The sequence below is a fragment of the Melopsittacus undulatus genome, chromosome 9 (assembly GCF_012275295.1).
Source record: "Melopsittacus undulatus isolate bMelUnd1 chromosome 9, bMelUnd1.mat.Z, whole genome shotgun sequence".
Lineage (NCBI taxonomy): Eukaryota > Metazoa > Chordata > Aves > Psittaciformes > Psittaculidae > Melopsittacus > Melopsittacus undulatus.
In genome coordinates this window covers 44,903,582-44,923,912 of record NC_047535.1, presented here as the reverse complement: position 1 = coordinate 44,923,912, position 20,331 = coordinate 44,903,582, and the positions used below count along the sequence as shown (strand labels likewise).

The following is a 20,331-nucleotide window of genomic DNA, read 5'->3' as shown; positions in this document are numbered from 1 at the left end:
GGCAGGGAGCATGAGGCTGTGCCACATGGACACCTCCAGGGCTGGATGTTGGCTGCATGGTGTGGGCTGTGATGGACAATGACCTCCTGCACTCACCATGGTTTTCACATCCACTTAGCTGGCTCTGCTGGTTCTTTAGAAGCAAATGGGGCCAGACCATGGGACATGGTGCCAACAGGGATCTGCTGCCCTGCAGGAATGGCCTTTGGGTCAAGCAGCCCCCTAAGCCCTCTCTCCCCTTCCCTTTGGAAGGAGATAATTGCTCTTGCCTCTTGTCCAGGGGAAGCAGCTCTGGCAGCTCAGCAGGTATTTATGGAGAGGGGGCAGTTGTCATTGGCAGTGGGCAGAGGATGGAGGCACAGAGCCTCTGGTCCTGAGGGGCTGCACCAGGGATCAGGCGGGGGGGGCAGCAGGTACAGGCAGAGCTGCTTGGGGACCAGTGATGGAGGAGAGGAACAGCCTCTAACAGAAACCCACACTTGACATGAGAGTAAGGGACCTGCCACAAACCCCCATCCCTGGAGAGCCTATGGGCACTAACAGGCTCGAGGGGTGAGCTGCTGGAGGGACACGAGTGCTGTGTTGTGGTCCCCCTGTCCCGTGGTAATTAACATCTGTGTAATCAGCTCTCAGAAAGCAAGCCTGCTCTGGCAACACTTCACTGCCAAAGCTGCCCTCTGCATTCTGAGAGCAGCACTAACCTCACACTCCTGCGCAGGAGAGCACTGATGTGATGAGCTGCCGAGACGGGCGGTCTGGTCCCCCTGCCTCTTCAGTGTCACCCCGGCCTCATCCAGCTGATGCTCCCCCTAAGGCACAGACACACCGAGGTCCTGGGGAGCTGAAGTAGGCAGAGGTGATGGTGAGGTCCCTCCATAGCAGGTGTAGGGTACAGCTCCCTGGCTGCCATCCTCACCTACCCCTTCCCCAGCCAACAGCCTGCTCTGTGGGCGATAATGCACCCACAGGTGCCCTCAACCAGCAGGAGGCTTGTGAAGGGATTTCATTACCTAAACGGACTTTAGATAAGATTTAAACGAAGCAATGGTCCCTCTGAAACTTGGGGTACATCTTGGCTGGTGCAGCTCAGCACAGCTCCTCCACACCAAGGGAAACGGGCAAGCTTACAACCCCTTGGAAGCAATGGGGTGGTTTTTTTATTGGCTCACATCTCTCTGCCCTGTGTATTTTCACCGTATGCCCAGGGCTGGGAGGAAGGAGCCCATCTGTGCTCAGTGGTTCATCTGAACAGATGCCATTGAGCACATGCTGTCAGCAGTGGTGAGCCACCACTCATGGCTATGGGGGAAGGTGCTGGAATGGCTCTGGAGCAGGACCCTGGCCACCTCTCACCGAGGGTGCTGGATCAAGGGATGAGGGATGGGGAAGCCACAAGCACAAGTACAGGCACAAGTGCTCCCAGAGGCAGCAAATACTCTGAAACCACAGCCAGTGTTTTTGAGAAAAGTTAAGCAGTTTTATTCAACAGTATGAGTCCACACTCAACCAGTGGCTTCATCTACATGGCATCATCAGCATACATGACAGAGGACCCACTCAGACACTCTAGCTGAACGGCATCTCACCATACATTACAGGGACAACACCAGAGGAGGAGGACGACCATTACGAAGGGCAGCCAGCCAGCAGTTTCTTATGGCTTCCCAGCAGAACCAAACCCATCCTCATCAGACTTCACAGCCCAGCCACTTGGAAGCAGACCAGGCTCGGGACATCTACTGCTGCCCCGTGAAAACCACAACACTGCTAGTTAAATAACACAGCCCAGGGTTTACAAAAAGGACCTACCAAGGGTACTTCAGCCGAAGGAAGAAAGTGCACTGTCACCACCACCCGGGGACCGACACACTTGCACGCGCTGCTGAAGAGTCTGTACACAGGAGAGGCTGCCGTGGGTGCCACTGCTCTCGAGTCAGCACCATCGAAGGTGATGCTGAGCCCCAGGGAGGGTGGGCAAGCACCAAGGAGCCCCTCGGCATGGGATGGGGAAGGTTTGTGGGAGCCGAGCCGGAGGCCAGCACTTGCTCTGCACAGCAGAGAAACAGCTGCTCCATGAACACTCTGCTCTTGGTTGCCCCGGATCCCACCACCCGCTCCCGGCAGCGGCACGGCCGGAGGTTGTCACAGTGAAAGCTCTGTGAGCTCTCTGAAGCCTACAGTCTGTACACCTTTAGAGAGGTATCGAGGATCGGGGTACAGTCACTCATAGAACATGAGCAGGTTCCAGTTATGATACTCCTACAAGGTAACGTGTTTCAATTTTGTGCCAAGTTAGCTTACAGAAAAATACATTTCTTCCCTTAAATTTACAGTAGTTAAAACTACAATTGGAATAGCGTGTTAAAAAGGGGTAGTTTATTCTCCAACAAAACGTCCTGGTTTTCTTGTCTTTAAAAAGAAATCAAATCAAATAAAAAAGGACTCTAATAGCAATCACCCCAGCACAACGCAACTGTACAAAGGAAATCTTTATGTGTACAGCTCCTAGGACGTTAAACTCCAAGCATTTGTTCTGGTGCTCAAAAAGGCACTTAAAGATAAGAAAACAACTGTATTAAAAACCCACAACGAAACAAATCAAAGGAAAACGAAAGGCAATAATTTAATAGAAAGACACTGGAACTCGTACCGCATCTTCAAAAGTAAGAAGGGAGGAAACAAAAACCCCAACCTCATAAACATGGTTTTGCTATCAAGTCATCTTTCAAAGTATATAAAAACACCAGAACACTGGCAAAGTGAATGTTCTCCAGGAACTAAATGGAAAAGAAAGAAATAGAATCGCTGGCAACGAACAGACAGCTCTCGTGCCAAATGGGTTTCTTCCCACCCCCTAGAAGCACATTTGCTGGTTCATTACCAGACCAGACTGACAGCCTGTTTGAACATCTGCTGCCCGAAACGACAGAGGCGGTAACCTCCGGGTTAGCCTAAGTCAGGAGAAGGGGGAAAATCATGAGGAAAAAATAAACATCAGTACGAACCAATTGTGGTAATTACAAATGTCAACAATGTTAATAGACAAGTACATAAACACCATTTCCCCTCACAGCATTATACGGAGGAACAATGACAGAATCACTACATACAGTACTTCTCCCCCACTGTACACTGAAAGGTTAGCTTTACGGCTTTGTTTTTCACTTCTTTTTATTATTACCATTATTATTATTACTGGGTTTTATTTTTACATTGAGCTACCTACTAAGTGCAAAGATTTGGTGAGTGGCTTTCATCTAATCTTAGCCTATTTTTTGTACAGTTTACATGTTAACAGTTACTTTCCAGCATTTAAGCAAGTACAGCAATATATACAGAGCCGGGCAGGGCGGAAGGGACACATGCTTGTGCACTGGCATGGGAACAACACTGGGCTGGTCCCGCCGGGGTTGTGATGGGTCTGGCACATGGAGGAACATAGGGTGAGCTCTCAGCTGAGACACGAGATGCAGCAGGACCCATGGGCTCAGCCATCACTGCCTTGCTGAAGCCAGGCTGCTCCTCTGGCCATGGGCAAGCTGGGCACTGCAGTGGTGCAGGAGAGAAGAGCAAGATGAAGGGGGGAACAAAAACCCACCATGGGCAGGGCCTGCTGGATGAGGCTCACTAGCTGCTTTGCCCAGGCACCAGACAACAGCAGAAATCAGGGATAGCAGGAAGAAAGGATGGACATGGAGGAGCTGGTTAGTACATGGTCATGTGGAAGTGACCGAATAAACCATGGGTCATTGCATGGAAATCTGTAGAAGAAATAACTGCAGGAGAAGCACAGAGCGTCTTGAATTCAGCACTTACAGGAGACTTGATTATCAAAGTACCATGCAACCCCCAGCTCTTTCTGCATATTTTGTTTCTCTGGGTTAAATGTTCAGATGGAAAACAAAATGTAGATTCTTTTGCATAAACTCAAACTGTTGTATTATATAGTACAGTACAGAAAGTGCAAAATACCACCCCATCAGATCAGTTCTGCATCTGATATGGTCAAATATGGCTCATGCTTTTCATGCAAGAAGATGCAATCTGAATCAAGACCCTCATGTGCTGCTGTGCAACTTCAAATAAAGGAACGTTATTGTACCAAAGCCTCCTCTTGCCCACTTAGTCCCATCTGTTGAGATACCATTAGATTTAAAAATAAAGAAACAAATGTGTGGGGAAAGGGAAATGAAGCATCTCAAAACCATGTAAGCGACTCTGCTTTACCACAGGTTTGTCACTAGTCCTTGTTCATTCGGAAATCCAGAGTCCCGTGTACCCTGCTGTGCAGGCAGGGCAGCACCGTACCCCAGTGCAGCAGCAGCATCCTCCTCCCTGTGTGAAGCAATGGAGCACACCTCACTTTGTGTCCCTGCTCCCGGCCAGGGCATCACGGCGCACACGACGGTGTCTCAGGACCCCGCTTGAGCAGACACTCCAGCCGGCCTGACACACACTGTCAATTGTGAACTTCCAGCTCTTCTCCATAGGCCACCAATGAACAGCATCCACTGTATTTCCCCCCCACCCTCCCCTTTTTGTAAATGCTAAGAGATGCAGAAAGTAAACTCCAGGATTGGCCTTGTATTGCTCGATGCACAGCTGCTACGCATCTCCACGCACACACACGCACACGATAGCCTGGGGAAAACTCAACCCAGCATCTCGAGAGAGGACATTTCAGAGCCAGTTTCTGAGGTAAATCTACTTTTTTTTAAAAGTCACTGAATTCTGTACACTTTGTTTTTTAATATATACTTCTACATAGAGCGTGTGTTCTCCAGTGCCAACACGTACACCCACCGCCTCCTCCTGCCAGCGGGCTGCAAGCTTGGGAAGTGTTTCTGTATGGATGGGGAGGTGTGTGTGCACACATATGTACATACACACACACATATGTACAATCAGCCACCAGGCCTAGGCTACGCACTTGCTCCCATTCAGGAGAGGTTCCCCTTGAGCACGGATCTGACTTCCCGCTCGGCAGAGCGAGGCTTTGCCGAGCTGCCGGCCCTGCTCCAACCCTCCAGGCGCTGGCATTCCGGGCCCCAGCCTACATGGTGCCTGATTTATCTGCCGAGCTGCTGGGGAACAGCTTCTCGGTGGGGGTGACAGCAGGGCTGCCCACCCCAGAGCTGCTGCTGCTGCTGGAGCGGTGCTGCACCACCGGCCGCACCGGCCGCATCGGTGGGGGCCGCAGCTGAGCCCCGGCCAGCCGGGCTGACAGCGCGGGCTTGAAGGTGGTCATCATCTCCGTGGTGGAGCTGCTGCTGCGCCGCATGGCGGCATCGGGGTCCCGGATCAGGATGGTGTGCAGGGGGCTGGCGGGCTCCGAGTTGGCAGCGCCCATCGGGGGGTTCTTCATGGGCTCCAGTGTGTCCAGGACCACATCAGGAGCCTGCTTGGCTGTGTTCTGCCTCTCCAGCTCCCGCAGCTCGTTCAGGGCTGTGCTCATGGTCTTCTCGATGTCCTGAGAACGCCATCGACAAAGGGATGTCAGCACCAAGCCACAGCACCACCCCACTTTCCTTCATCCCACTCTGTGGAGAGGCCCCCCCCATCATGGCATATGTGTCTGTATGGGTGTCTCTGACCTAAGAGCCTCCAGGCAAAGCAGGAACCTTGGGACAAGATGTAAAGCCCCATCTCTGGCTGCACAAAGGTGTCCCATATCTCCCAAGACAGGAGGAGTTTCACTGCCAGCACAAAGGCAGCAAACCCCAAGCACCACGAGTGATGGGGTGAACACCAGCCCCTCCACATCTCTCAACAAGACAAGGCACCTCTACACTCCCCCACAGCACTGAGGCTGGTTTTTCCCTGCCAAAAAGAAGGCCCTGCAGCCTTCATCAGATGTACAGGACCTCTGCTGCCCCTGTGCCTACAGGGCAATGGCATATGTGGGGCAGGAACACATGGGGACAGATGTGGAGTAAGCAGCATGATGGCAGCTTGCCCTAAATAGAAGAGTAAGAATTCTCCCTGCATGCAGGGAGGCAGCAGGGTGAGACCAGCCCCAGCCCCTCATCATGTCTCCAGGGCACTGCATCCATGGGTCTGTCCACAGAGACCCTCCAGAAGGTGAATCCGGTTCAGCTAGAAGTGTCCCTTTAAAGTACATCAGCTTAACTGCCTATGAATGCAGTACTGATGGTCTCATTCAGAAACAGAGGCTCTAGTTTGGCTTCACTTAAATCTGCCTTAACTGAGTTAAGGCTACTGACTCAGAGAGAGACCATCTGAAAGTGATTTAAGGCAACTGAACCAAGTGTTTAAAAAGTAGGTGTAGTTAACTCTTTTCACTGTCCTAGGATAGAGAAGCCCTTTAATTTTACAATGCACACAAAATGCTTGGTGAGCCTCGGAGCGCATTCAGAGGATCAGCAGAAAGGAAATAATGATCAAGTTAGCTCCAATTAACTCTCTTAGGCTGGTCAGGTAACAAGTGAAAATATCCTCCCAGAGCTAAGCCACAGGACTACCAAGTCCAGCAGTCCTGCAGACTCAAGGTAAGTATTCATTTACATCAGCTGAGTGAGAATCTTCCACAAGGCTTAAAAACAACCCCCAAAAGCCAAGAAAATTGTGCCTATTGCACTCCATCTTCAGCATTCACCCATCCCTCTGGAGGCTCCACAGCCCTGCACTGCTGGGGTGCCCATCTGGGGCTGCTGGGACTTTCATGGGTGCTGCTATCCCATCCCAAGGTGGACATGGTCCCCAGCTGAGCCATTCTTCAGGGCACATACTGCACTACGACCATAACTTGTAAATGGATCACACCAAACGCAAGCTCCTGATGGTCAGAAAAGCTGGATAGTGTGCTGCAGAGCAAGAAAACAAGGAGCGTGGCTGGCGGAAAGGCAAACAGGACAGTCAGAGTGCTTCATCTCTACAACCATCATTACTTATCCCACTGAAAGCAGCTGATTCTACACACAACAGCCTGCCTAACCCTACGGCACACAAACTGCTGCATCAGTGACCATCCCACAGCTGCTGCTGCTCCTGCCCAAGGATGGCGTGAAGCAAACTGCTGAAACTGGGGACACTGAACAGCTCATCCACAGCACTGCCAGCACCCAGGGCCCTGACACACACACTGGTGGGGACTGTGCCTGGACTAGGTGGTCCCTGAGAGGCTGGGAGTTCTGAAACCTGCTCCCTGAAAGGACCATCCTCCAAGATGTTAACAGGTTTGGTATAACCCATAGCTGGCTGGGGGTCTCCTGCTGGTGCTAGAGAGGAAGCCTGCAGGCTATGCTGAAGGTAACATGTATTTAATGGGCATTGTGGAACTGATGGCTTAACATGACACCAATGATTTTACGTGGCTGGAGGCATCATGTTGGGATCAGTCTAACAATTCTGAGGTCCTAGCTACAACAGCCCATAACAAACCTGAAACCTTTTCTCCAAATTCTGTCAAATTCTCCAAAATCAGTCAAATTCTGATTTGGCAAATCCAGTTTTCTCCTCTTAAAGCTCCTTATGGAGCGCCAGATGAAGATAATGCGCTTCCTTCCCTGCGGGAGGTAAGAGCTGCCAGAGCATTTCAGTGGTGGATTGAATGTTTCTGCCTATTGCTTTGAACAAACAAGGTTTGTGGAATGAGGCAGCGTCCTTTATTAACCAACCAACAGAGCTGGAAAAGCAGGCAAGCTGTCAGCTGCTCCTCTTTAACCCACTGCAGCCTCCACAGCACTGTAACTGGAGTGTGTTGGGGCTCTGCGGCACTACCCCGGTGACTTTAACCTCTCGATCCCTGGGCACCACTTCACAACCCTCTTACCTCAGCAAGCGCTTCTGCTTCTAGAGATTTCTGATCTCCGAGACTACTGTGTCTAGTTGATCCACAGGTCGATCTCAGCGGGTGCCCATCAGACAAGGCCTTCCTGTCTGGGAAATTGATGCTGCCTGCACTGCCGAATGTCGCCATCCTGCGCTTTTCGGGACTGTCAATCCTGCCCCTGTTTAGAGGGATTTTGTGGGGGCTGCTAGGGCAGGCGGCTGCTCGAGGAGGAGTGTCTATGCCAGGACCCATCCCTCGGGGAGGGCTGTGGGTGTCCCCCCCGCTTCGACGGCGAGGGATAGCTGCACCGTCAGACCTCAATCTCACTCTGCAAAGAATCCATCACAAGACTAAGGTCACCGTCCATCAGATCAAAAGCATTTGGTTGCATGCTGTAAGACAATCGCTCAGCTCTGAGAGCTCAGACCAAAACAAACTCCAACCTTTCAGCTCTAGAAGACTGAGGCAAGAGGAAAGACAGACATTTTAGCCAGTGCCAAGAAAGGGGCAGCATTGTACCTTTACCTGTTAAGAACTACATTAGCCATGCACATAAAAAACCCCTCCATGCTTGCATTATTCTGCAGTGCTTACTGGAGCCTTCCCTTCTGTCTTGCCCTGCACCACATACTGACTCTCCCCACACAACAGTAACCACATCTGTATTCATAGCTTCCCTACCTGCCCATGACTCCCCCAAAGCCATAGTCCACAATATGATCTGTTGGAGACTGGATGTCGTTCTTGGAGGAGGCTTTATCATCTAGCAGCGGTCCACTGCTTGCCTCGCTGTCTGCCTTCTGGCTCAGGCTGTCGGAGAATGCGTCATCCCTAGGAGAAGGAGACCTCCATCAGTAACAGGGCTCTGCCCCAGGAGACAGGCGAGGGCCCAGCCACAACACAGACCTGAACATCACCACTCCAGCAGCTCTAGGGATTGTTAACAAAGGTCAGGACCAAGGCCACCACTTCAGACAGCATGCAGAGCTTGGAAAGAGCAAGCATCATGTCCCCATATCCCCCTGCGCTGTTGTTGCCACTTGAATGTATCCAGGTACAGTACTTGTAATAGGAGCAGGATCCGTGAAGGACCCTAGGATGTGCCTACAGGCCAGGTGGACACTGAACAGTGCCAGATCAATGTACACAGGGGGCAAGGCCGCTATTAAGCTTGGGGTCAATGACAGATGGGGTTCAGGCACACTGAAGTACAGTATTTAGTGCTTGGTTTATCCGCTTGAGGAAACAGATTTCTCACAGATCCAGAATTCTCACCAAAGCCATTAAACCTCAGGAAATCTGACCACCTATTTCAGGTGGCTAAAGTGAACCTTGTGAAGACACGAGATTTTAACACCCCGGATCAACACATGCCACTGTACTCACATGTCTTGTACCACAATGTACTGGTGGGGTATGAGGCCATCCACACCATTGTGTCTTCCTTCCCACCAGTCTTCTGATGCCCGATGGTACAGGAGGAGCGAGGCCCCTTTCTTAAAGGAGAGCTCTCGTGGAGATCTTCCAATGTAGTCAAACTTTGCTATGGCTTCAATCTGCTCCACTTCTGCCAAGGAAAGAAGCACAGACAGAGAAGAACTTAATTCAACAGTCCCCAGAGCACAATAAATCTAGAGACATCTCACCAGCATGGCAGTAATGCTCCTGCCCTAGCTTCCCAAGAGCATCTTTCAATGAGTACAAACCGGCTAATTTTTACATTGATCAAGTCTTTGTGTTCTTCCAGCCTTCCTGGGATTTCTCACAGACTCACAAACTACCAGCAATTACAAAAAGCTACAAACCAGATGGGGAGTAGTTGAAATTTCCCTGTGTGCATATGGCATCACCACCCACATTCCCATTTTCTACCTATAAAGTGATTTCTTTAGTTACAGAACCCCATTATCCTCCAGACTGGGATCCTGTCAAGCTCTGTCAGACACTGTGATCAAAGCCCCACCTACCTTCTCTTCCTTTCCTAATCCTGGAGACAGTTCGACCTGAATTATTGATGAGTAACAAATCCCCCTTTGGGGTTGCCCATAGAAAAGACGATACCGGCTCTGGCTGGGCAGCTGCTCTGCATCACTCCAGTACATCTGCAGACCTTCCAGCATTCTACCTCACCACTTCTCCACTTCTTCCAACCGAAACTCTACCAAACACCAGGGATTCACAAACTGTCAGTTCAGGGCCTGAAATTCAAGTGGGCTGCAGCAGGACTTCACTATGGGAGGTCGTGAGCACACCAGGAACCTCTGAGCCCCTGGCCATGGGCATCACAGTGGGAGCTTGTGGTGCATCCAGAGAGGAGCCTGTTGGTATTTGGAAACCTGTGGAGGAGCCCAGCTCTTCTGCAAGTCTGTTTCCAGCTGGGAGCACTGGATCCCACAGAAAGCACTGCTGCAATCACAAGGCAGTGGCAGTGTTTCTCTCTGCATTGGCAGAAGTCCCTGTCCTGCACTGTCTCATCTTGCTCCAAGACAAGGGTGAAAAAGCAGGCTGCTACCACCCAGCTTCCTCTAGCTACCCCTATTGGAACCAGCAAGCAAGCAGTTAATGTACCTTGATTATTTGAGACTCCAGATCATTTTAAACTCCACCTGGAGACAGGCAGACAGGCAATGAAAAAGCTAAAATAGGGCAAACCCACCAGTCCCTCATGATCTGTCATGTTCTCATTAAAGTATGGACCCTTGCTCAGCGCTGTCTGTGTTATCACTAACCACAGGCTTGGCATCAGCAGCAGTCAGGATGTGATCTGTCACTCTACTCAGCAACAAAACCCACACAGAGGAGGAGACAATGGAGGAGGACATGGGAGATGCTGCATGAGACCCCTGCCTCATTCCCCACCTCATGTGAGATAGGAGAGGTCACTTCAGCAGACTGATTTTCACCAGCTTAAAATACACATCTACATCAATAGGAGTGGCAAGGTGTTTGGGATCAATGGGGAATGCCCTGAAGGAAACGTACAGGGGAAGCAGCCAGGAGGGCTCTCACAGCCCTGAGGAAACGTTGAGTTTCCCATCAGGAAAGGTGTGTGGGGCAAGAGAGAGGGGAAGAAAGAATATGTAAATTCACAAAATAAAGCTGCTCCTCTTCTCTACATCTGCACCACAGTTAATCACCCAGAAACTCCAATCACAGATATTAATGAGACCATGCAAGCATAAAATAGACTAAGTGGCAGCTTGCTCGCCTTCATCATTTAGTCCTGTTGTCTCCTGTCTGTAGGTGCAAGCAGGTCCTGAGCTGTCCGGCCCCAGCTGTGTCCTTCCCCTCCTTCCTGCATCCAGCAAGCCATCCACCACCCTGCCAGCCTTGGAAACTGTCAGTGTTTTGTCAGGGCAGGAAACAGCAGATTAATGGAATCTCATTGAACAGCTCCAGAAAACTATTCCCTGTACCCCACCATGGAAGCAGACCACTGCAAAGGTCCATGTGCGTCCTGCAGTGAAAACCTATATGCAACTTCTTTTAATATTCGTATTCATTACTTAAGCACACAAAACCGCTGTCTCCCACCAAAGTGGAGGCACTCTTCCAGCCTCTATTCCGATCAGGACTGAAGCGCACACTGCCCTCCTGCAGGCACAGCTCTCCTAGCACAGACCCAGTTTTCTGCTGCTCACATTTGTACTCACCATCATCACTGGTGTGTGGCTCCGTGCCGTTGTCATGGTCAACCTCATCGATAGTGCCCGGCTCGCTGTGCGGGCTGTCACTGAAATGAAATACACCGGGCTTTCAAAGACAGAAGGAGATTCTGTTCCTAAGGCACTTAATGAAAGCAAACTGTTGAGGGAAATTCTGGCCACAGCGATACTTGAGAGAGTTATGGCTTTAGTTTTCATAGGACTGATGGTCATTGTAAATCACAGTAGATCTCCGAAATTGCTTTAAGAACAGCAGACACTCGCACCACAATCTTCAGGCCCAGAACACCACATTCTGTCGCTCAAGCATCTTACTCATATTTGGCAAAACAAACAGAAAGTGATACCAAGTTAAAATGTTCCATTCACTCATTCACAATGGGTTTTAGCATTTTATTCTCAGCTTGCATCAGTAGGGATGGTGGTAGGTGATTGGTGTCAGGGAAGATTAGGTCTCAGAAATAGGTAAAACTTGTACACAAATCAGTTCAAGTCTGTTATAAATACAGGTTTGTTAAAACTCAGTTTGGAATTCCAGCATCCTCCAGACAACTGTGTAATATCAATGTTAAAATCATCGTTGATAACTTAATACCACATTAACCACTTCTAATGTGAGAGTTCGTTTAGGGAGTTTCTCCTGAGTCAGCATGAGAAAAAGAGAAATACTCATTGAAACTGCCTACTCTGTTTTAACCAGCAAAGGTAACATCAAAAGTAAAACTGATACATCTAAGCAGAGACTAACTGGTCAGGTATGCAAAACCCTCATTAGTTTTAATGAAGGGAGTTATAACTATGAACCATGCAGACAGCCTTGTATGGAGTAAGATTCTTAACCAGTGTAAAACTGCACAAGCATATCAAATATGCACCCCTAATTCATAACATTAACAGGAATAAATGCAAAAAGGCATGCCCCTCCTGCAGAGGGGCAAATTCACCCCAGCACTGTGAGGGCTGCCCTGAAGACTAAGTCTAAATTTCCCCAAAGCTCTCCTCGCACCCCATCCTCTTAGGGATCTGCTCCCGAGATCCCTTCTCCTACACTCATGTGAGCTGGGGTCAACTGTCTGTCAGGAATCAAGCCAAAGCTCTGCATTTTGTCACAGTCTCACTCTTGAGGTACAGCGCCAGAAGATAACCCTAACAGGAGATCTGGCTCTAAGTTCTCCAAACAACGAAGTCCTGTCCCCACTCCTTACCAGTATTCCTCCCCTCCAGTCATGCACTTCTCATAGACAGGTCCTTCCAGTTCTCTGTGGCTGGGGAAGATGCCCTCGTGGTTGATGATGATGGTTTTGATGACCTCATTGACATGGGCTTGGCAGGACACCGGATCCTGCCCATCTGGAATGTGCATCAGAGTGGGCCCAAAGCAGATGGCCAGGTTGTAGGGATCCATCATGTTCTCATCGCTGTACTGTGACAAGCTGCAAGCACAAGCGTTAGGGAGACACGGTGCTGACTTCCTCTGTACCCTCAGAATAACCTCCCACCACCACCACTAACCCCCCCCCACCAAGAAAGTGATCATCACTGAGCTGTTCCCCTTCCCCAGACATACAGCTACAGCTAGGCAAGGCCCAAGGAGAAGCAAAATGCAACTCGCCAAGGCAATACCAGGAAGAACTTGAGCAACAAGGAAAGGGGAGCCCTCAAAAAAGGGAGGGCAAGGAGAAACTCAGTGAAAGAGGAAAACAAAACCCAAACTCACTGATTAAGGAAAGCAAAAAGATATCTCATGACAACGATGACAGCCCGAGGCAGAGTGATGAGGATTTGCTGGATCTGGTGCACTCTCTCAGTGGGGTTCTCGATTTCTGGAACACATGGATAGAAAACACATCTTTAAACCTTCTCAGGACCAGGCAATACAGCATCACAGGGACTTGTTCCAGGTCTAGTAGCCCACTATGCAAGGAAAAGAGCCTGTTTCCGGATTCCATCCACTGGTTTGGCACTAAGGTGCAAGCAGAGAATCAGGCACAGCACTCTTCCATGGGTGGATTCACACACACGTTCAGATTCAGTTTAACAGCAAATAAAGACATCTCCACAGTTTCACTTTTAAAATGTTATGAATTATTTAGTTCATTCCTCAACAACTACTCTGTTCCTCAAAAGCCTGAGTCACCACAGCACTGGAAAACGGAGCACTGCATTTCTAGTGCAGATCTTTAAATGAGGGTTTTATTCATGTTGCTCTCACAGGTTAGGCATCAGGTCCTTCTGAACCTTTCTGCTCCAGTCTCCCATTGATTAAATTCCCAGTAGGAATTTAATCGGAACTGATTCTGTGTCAGCACTTCAAGATTCACGTCTCCCCACAGCAATGCATGAAGCCCATAGCTGCTACCACAGACCAGCTTCTTCCTGCAGGAAGGAAGGTGACCTAGAGTCATCTTGTTCCCAGTACCACCAGCTCGCTCACCTGGGACCCCAGTGCTGTACCCTCATCATCCTGAAGCCCCACATCAGGAGGATGCTGACGCCCCTGCTCAGGAGCCTCCTTCACCTGCAGAGTTCCAGCACCAACCCACTGAGGGGGCTCAGTGCCATCCTGCAGCAGCTGGCAGCTCATTTCAGCCCCCAAGGTACTGCTTTTTTAAGCTGCTTTAGTGTATTATGTAGTTAATCGATCCTTTGGCTTTTATTGTACAGAAGGCAGACAAACAGTACCAAAGCTTTCTGAGAGCTGTCAGCCTCAGATGTGTGGAAGAGATGCTTACTTCACTGTGCTGGCTCAGACTTTGACATTCACTAACCATAACAAAATCCACTGACAGCATGTAGCTGGGTTGCCATTTGTTCAAAATTCTGAGCGAAATTTGGCTTCAGTATAAAGATGGGAAACTTTATAGTATTTCATTTTGGCAATTCTTCCTTTTGAGGAATGCATTTATCCCCTGTTATTGCTTGCTGGGCTCTGTACTTCTTCAGCTTGCTCTTACTTATAAGGACACGTGTTAAAAAAAACAATCAAACAAATAGAAACTGGATAGAAAGCTGCAGCAATAGATATCTGTTCTGAAAGCCAGAGGAACACATTATCTCGAAGCACTCACCTTTGTCACTTAGCAAAATGTTTCAACTGCCTGGAATTCATAGGAACTACAGTAATCATCAATCACTGCACCACACTGGCGCACCTCTGAATGAACCTTTGCAAACTAAGTGCCTGTTCTATCCATCTATTTCTCATGTGCATTTGAGAAATGCATTCATACAAACTCTCAGTCCCTCATAAGCAAAAGGAAAACCAGCCTTTCCTCTGGCACCAGCAAGCCTGGCTTCCCCATCACATCAGCTGGGAATGATGCAGCGTGGCAGCTTCCAGGGACACTCAGAAGCCCTCAGACTTATGCAGCAGCACTTGCTGCAAAAAGCTCACTCAGAATAACCTTAGCAGGAGCCCAGGGAGTCAGGGTGGCTCTGTACTGCACTGTACTGGGGAGCCCAAACCACACAGCTGCATTTAACCTTCCCACCATAATGACGAAATGAGGCAGAACCTCTTACAGCGAGGGTGGCATTTTACTGAGCAGTGGCTCTCAAAGAAGGAAGGCTTCCTCAATCTGTTTGGATTGTGACACCAATTACACAGCCTGTATTTATGTGGCAGAAATACAGATGTGCTTAAGGTCAGATTTTTAATGGGAACAAGGCACTTTAATTCATTTAAACTCCATCCTTAATTGCAAGGTAGCGACAGCAGCAGGAAAAGAAAGATGAGAAAAAGGAAAATTCTTGTTAAGGTGAGAAAAAAAACAGAAAAGAGGAAAATTAACAGATGATGTTTGCAACAAAAAAAACCCCAAAAGCTTAATAAACTGTGTGATCTGGCATTAATTAGGGATGGTTCCAAAGCACAAGCCTATCTGCAAGCACAGATCACATCACCAAGCACGTTTCCTAGCACTGAAGGGGATCTTTGCAGGCTGTGCCCTCTCAGGCTCCCTGCTCTGCTGCTGCAAGCCCCTTGGGGAGGGCAGCTGGGACAAGCACTGCAAGCCAGGCTAAAAATCCCTGTCTGGGGCATGAAACCGGTGTAGGAACAGCTCCTTTTGCCGTGTTACAGGTGTGCTGCCTGTCTTACACATAAAACTGAAAGGCAACAGTGAATTTCCTGAAGCTAATGTACAAAACAACTGTTCTTGACAAAGAAAAAGCACATTCTTCTCCTTCTGGAACAAGCCCATCCCTGCATCATTCCCCTCTAGATATCATCTGTCTGTCTTGACATCACTAAATCTCTAGCACTAATGCACATTAAGAAAGGGGGAAGGAGCCATGAGCAGTGAAAGCCAAATGCAGGACATCAGTACATGTTCGCCAGTCATTCCCCCTGAAGCTACCCATGTACTGAGACACTTGAACCCCCAGACAACCCTGATGCTTGCAAAATAAAGTCATCCTGTAGCCAAAGCATGCAACACTCTCCCCCATCATCTCTGAAACATCAGATTCATTCTGCTTTCTTCTTTTCCCCCAGGGAGTAATTTCCATGACTTGCCAATAAATATATGTCATCACTACAAGGTACTGAGAGAAATAAACCCCAGCTGGGATATCTGTTTCTTCAGTTGCAGCAGAACAAGTGGAGCTGGAAGGAGAATTCAGGACAGGACAAGAAGCAACCAGGCTCTCCCTGACAGGAATCCCAGACCTTTGTGACTAAAAACCCTCACATCTCAGAGCACTTTCTGGCTCCCTTTGGTATGGGGAATGCACATAGCAAACACTTGGAGAACAGCTGATGGAGTGAGGTTGAAACCAACTCTGTAGATCCAAGGGCTGGAGAAGGTTTGTGAGTAGCCAGGAGTTACTCATCTTTGCTATGTTTAGTAGAAGACACTGAGCTAAAGCAGCAGAACTCCTTTGGGTCCCAGGAGCCACAGCTGTGTGATGGGCAGGCACAGGAACCATTGTTACCCACAGATCTGTGCAGGCAGGACCACAGCTGACCCTGTTCAAGCAATCAATGACCCCCATTTACTTGTACTCCTTCTCCCAGGAGCTGTCACATGTACTTACTTATAGTAGATATCAAATCTTGAAACCTTTCCTTAGGAAAGAGGGGGTTTTCCAGTCCTCGGAAATACAGCTTCAAGACTCCAGCCACTGAATTAATGTCCCGCTCATTCTGATCATCAGCAAGGGGATCTTCACCTGCCCAGAGAAGAGTTTCCATTTCCATCATTACTATTGAGTGGGACTTGATATGTGGTTTTTAGCTAGCTTAGAGGAGACTTTCCCACAGACCAGAAAACCCTCCTCTGTGTGGTAATGCAAGAGAAGAGCTTAATAAGGTACTCTGTTACACAGCAGCCTGCTGAGACATGCGATAGCCCTACCTACTAAAAACCTGCTTATCGTGGGTATTTTGAACCTTTCCTTAAGTTGAAGATGTTCTTAATCAGTTTTCCTTCACAGTTTCCAGCCCAGTGCATTTTTGCATTTAAAGCAATAGCACAGAGAGCTGAGCAGATCTAAATGATGGTGAGTGAAAGCCCGAGAAGACAGGCTTAACTGGAGGATGCAATTATGCCTCTGGAACAGACTGAACGGTGCTGGATAGCATTGTACTGACTTAAATCTATAAAAGGCTTTCAATGCCTAAAGGATTTGGATACTGATTCCTCTTAAATGGGATGTGAAAATCCTCCAGCCTTTGAGAACCCCACCACTGCCTTATTCCTGGCCATCCTCACCCTGAGCCTTTCAATGCTCTCAAAGATTAATGCCATGGAGGCCAATTCTCACATCTAGACTGTCCCTTTCACAGCTCCACCTTCGCTTGCTGACAGTAGGACTGCTCTGCCCTATGTTGCCTCGCACCTTCGATGTGATTTTCTCAACAGAATCACTGCAACTCCATAACCAACACTGTTCCCAGGTACACACAGCGATGCTGCTCCTCCCTTGACAAACCACTGCAGGAAGGAGGAAAATGGATCCCAACAATACATTTTATGGCTCTCATGCTCCTCATTAATGACAGTGGAAAAGATCTCTGCACCTACTCATACTTCTCATATTCTTTCCCTAAGTGATTCTTCACTATTGCTGGAGGTACAACACTGAGATACCTAGAAGGGGACAAAAGCTCCTTGTGTCTCAGCAGAAAAGCCTTCAGCACAGGCTTTACACAATGTCTAATGCACCCACCACACACTGAAACTCCCCAACCATCTCTGCTCCCAGCAGAGCATCCCAGCTGCAGCTGCACCCCCTGGTAACACACCTCTCTCAAATGAATTCTTGATGTCATTGACTTCCACCTGGGAGCCAGGGACTCTGAAAATGCCCTGCTGCTGAAGGCCTGGAAAAGAACAATGGTTTAGATGGGATTTCTGTAACTGTGTACATGGTACTTTCTGGTACAGAACAGCAGAAACCATGAGTTCATGCACCTCAAAAAGCTCAGAGCAAGAACGCCTGTTACAATTCATTTCTGCTTGTATTCTCCACTCATGGGCCCTCAGATCAAAGTGTTGAAAGGGCTCTCACTGGCTTGGGGTCTGAGCAAATCATTTAACCTGAGTAAGTGCTAACAACACCTAAATATTTGCCAGCCATCAATGTTACATCACAGGTAATGGCACTGTAATTATTATGTGAGCCCATACCAAGAGCTGTAGGCATCTCTAATGTATTTCACTGCTAACTACAAATACTTAATTTCCTTTGCAGAAAGTTTGTTGGAATCACTGAATCAACTTACCATACAAATTGATGTAACGAATGCAGCTTTCTACTACAAGTGGGATAGCCTGTCCTGAATCCTTCATGAGAGGAAAGGAGAAAGTTAAAAGTTACTTGTTTATTGATGACAAAACATGGGAAATGCATTAAGGATTGCAAAACCAGAGATGTGAAAATCAGTGTCATGGAGTTTAGTAAGAGGACAGGTAAGAAAAGGAGGCGTTATGCACATTAAGCCATCAAAAAGTGCGGAGTATACTATGTGCAGTCAGCTATGCACTAAAAAAGCTTTCATCAAGGTGTGTGAAAGGCTGCTGCTCACTATCTGGTGGAGATCAGGGACCGATGCAACGGGATCACAGCTACTGAATTTCAAAGGTGTAATGCTGAGCTGAAATAAAACTTGTGCTATATCTGATGAAACAGGCTTCTGATAACAGAGTTTATAACAGTATTTTCACCTAAAAAGCCATTGTCAGCAGATGCTAAAGAAACCCAAACACCAAAACACCACAGGGCATGAAATGAACTGCTGGTATCTGAACCCATGGTGAGTTTTGGCTTGTGTTTCAAAGCTGCTTCTCTCCAGGCCCCTTGTGGAAGGAGCTCAAGGAGAAACGTGAGCCATGTCTGACTGCCTAAGTGGATGTTTATTTTCCTCAGGGGCTTCGTTTGGCTGTTTTTTCCATTAGAGGACGGTTGCATCTCTCTGGTTAATTTACTCCGTCTCGCAGACGGACCTCCGGTAAATACCTGATTTCTTGTTCGCGCATTCCTCCTTCCTCTGAGAACACAAAAAAGCAGCAGAGCGGGAGAAAAAGAAAAGATTAAGCAAGGATAAGTTCAGTTAGAGGTGAGCATCTCTTTCGGAGGCCATGAACGCTCAAATGCAATGGCAGCTTAGCAAAGTCCAACCCGAGGCTTCAGGCTGTGCACCCTCCCATCCAAACCCCATTTGGCACACTGCACCCGAGCCTCAGCGACCTGCAGAAACAGCCTCCTGGATTCCTTCCCTCCCTGATGCTGTGGCACTCTCAGAGCCCAGGGATGCTGCCAGCCCCTGCTTGGGCTGCAGGCAAAGCTCTGGGGAGAGCTACTCTGGTGTGGGGGGACCCTGTGTCCCACGGGGACCCCAGACTCGAGGACAACCCCAGCAGCACAGCACTGTCAGTAAGAAGCCTGTGCTGGCACAGGACACCCGCCTGCTCAGATGAATTTCCATTGCAGATAATTCCTCCTCCACAGCCCTGGACAGGCTGGACGTAAAAATCAGTTTAAGGAAGGAATAATTACAAGTATTAAAGGGATTACTGGCTTTGTCAGTCGGGTCTGTATATTACTTGTGACTGTGCACTGTTTATAAACATCGCCCTTAGGCTTATGGTTGCACTAAAAGAGCCTAAGAGAATAAATCTCAGATGTACAATGCCCATTAGTTTACCTAATCCAGCAGTTTGTCATGACTGCTTCCTACAGTGTTTTCACTAAAGCTTTCTTCAGCACAGGATTTAAGCACTCTTAAGCAACTGGAACTGCATTGCTTCCTTTGGAAATCTTTCCAGCAGCCAAGCAATAGCAAAGTGCTGTATTTTGGAGGATTAGCAGCTAGATAGCAGGAGATGTCCTTTGGGACAAATCCCACATCCACAGCTCTTCATTTTTCTCCTCAAATCACTTCTTCTGGGTAATTTCCTGGGACAGGCAGGGTCTCTTCCACTGGGACTGCACTGATATTAATTGAGTTCATCTGGGTTCATCCCAGCTTAAATGAAGAAAATACTCTGGCCCACATCTGTGAAGGCTGCACATTATCAGTGATGGTTTGGAGACGACTCACAGCCGCTTAGGAATCGCTTTGCTCCAGCACTGGAAGCTGAGCCTGAGGCCCCAGCCGAGTGCCAGCATGGATCACAGTGCAAGCTGCAGTGTCACCTCTCCTGGTGCTTTCAGAGCTCCCATGGGAGCAGCGAACAGCTCCACATTGACATGGCTCTCACCTGCCCTCACTGCCGGTTATCCCTCCTGTTGGGGCTGCAGGAAGGAGCCTTCAGACTCCCAGTAAGTGCCGAGCTGTACGAGATGGCATCAGCCACTGGCACAGAGATGAGCCAGCTGGGCTGGTTATTATTAATGTATTTTGTTTAAGGATGAGGATAGCATGTCTAC

At 48.7% G+C, this 20,331-nt stretch overlaps 1 protein-coding gene across 2 annotated transcripts in view; it reads right to left on the bottom strand.

Annotated features, from left to right (window-relative positions):
* Positions 1–1,455: 1,455 nt before the first annotated feature.
* Positions 1,456–20,331, bottom strand: part of SRGAP3 (SLIT-ROBO Rho GTPase activating protein 3) — a 114,738-nt gene continuing 95,862 nt past the window's right edge. Inside the window, exons 13-22 of one of the 2 annotated variants that reach the window (XM_034065991.1) lie at positions 18,185–18,245; positions 17,705–17,782; positions 16,495–16,629; positions 13,175–13,280; positions 12,663–12,890; positions 11,446–11,525; positions 9,179–9,359; positions 8,474–8,623; positions 7,793–8,120; positions 1,456–5,470 (exon numbers count right to left, since the gene is read on the bottom strand). In XM_034065991.1, the coding sequence (XP_033921882.1) occupies positions 5,054–5,470; positions 7,793–8,120; positions 8,474–8,623; positions 9,179–9,359; positions 11,446–11,525; positions 12,663–12,890; positions 13,175–13,280; positions 16,495–16,629; positions 17,705–17,782; positions 18,185–18,245 (1,764 nt within the window). In that variant the 3' untranslated portion in view covers positions 1,456–5,053. The remainder of the gene's footprint in view (positions 5,471–7,792; positions 8,121–8,473; positions 8,624–9,178; positions 9,360–11,445; positions 11,526–12,662; positions 12,891–13,174; positions 13,281–16,494; positions 16,630–17,704; positions 17,783–18,184; positions 18,246–20,331) is intronic. The other variant, XM_034065992.1, reaches the window with a different exon arrangement.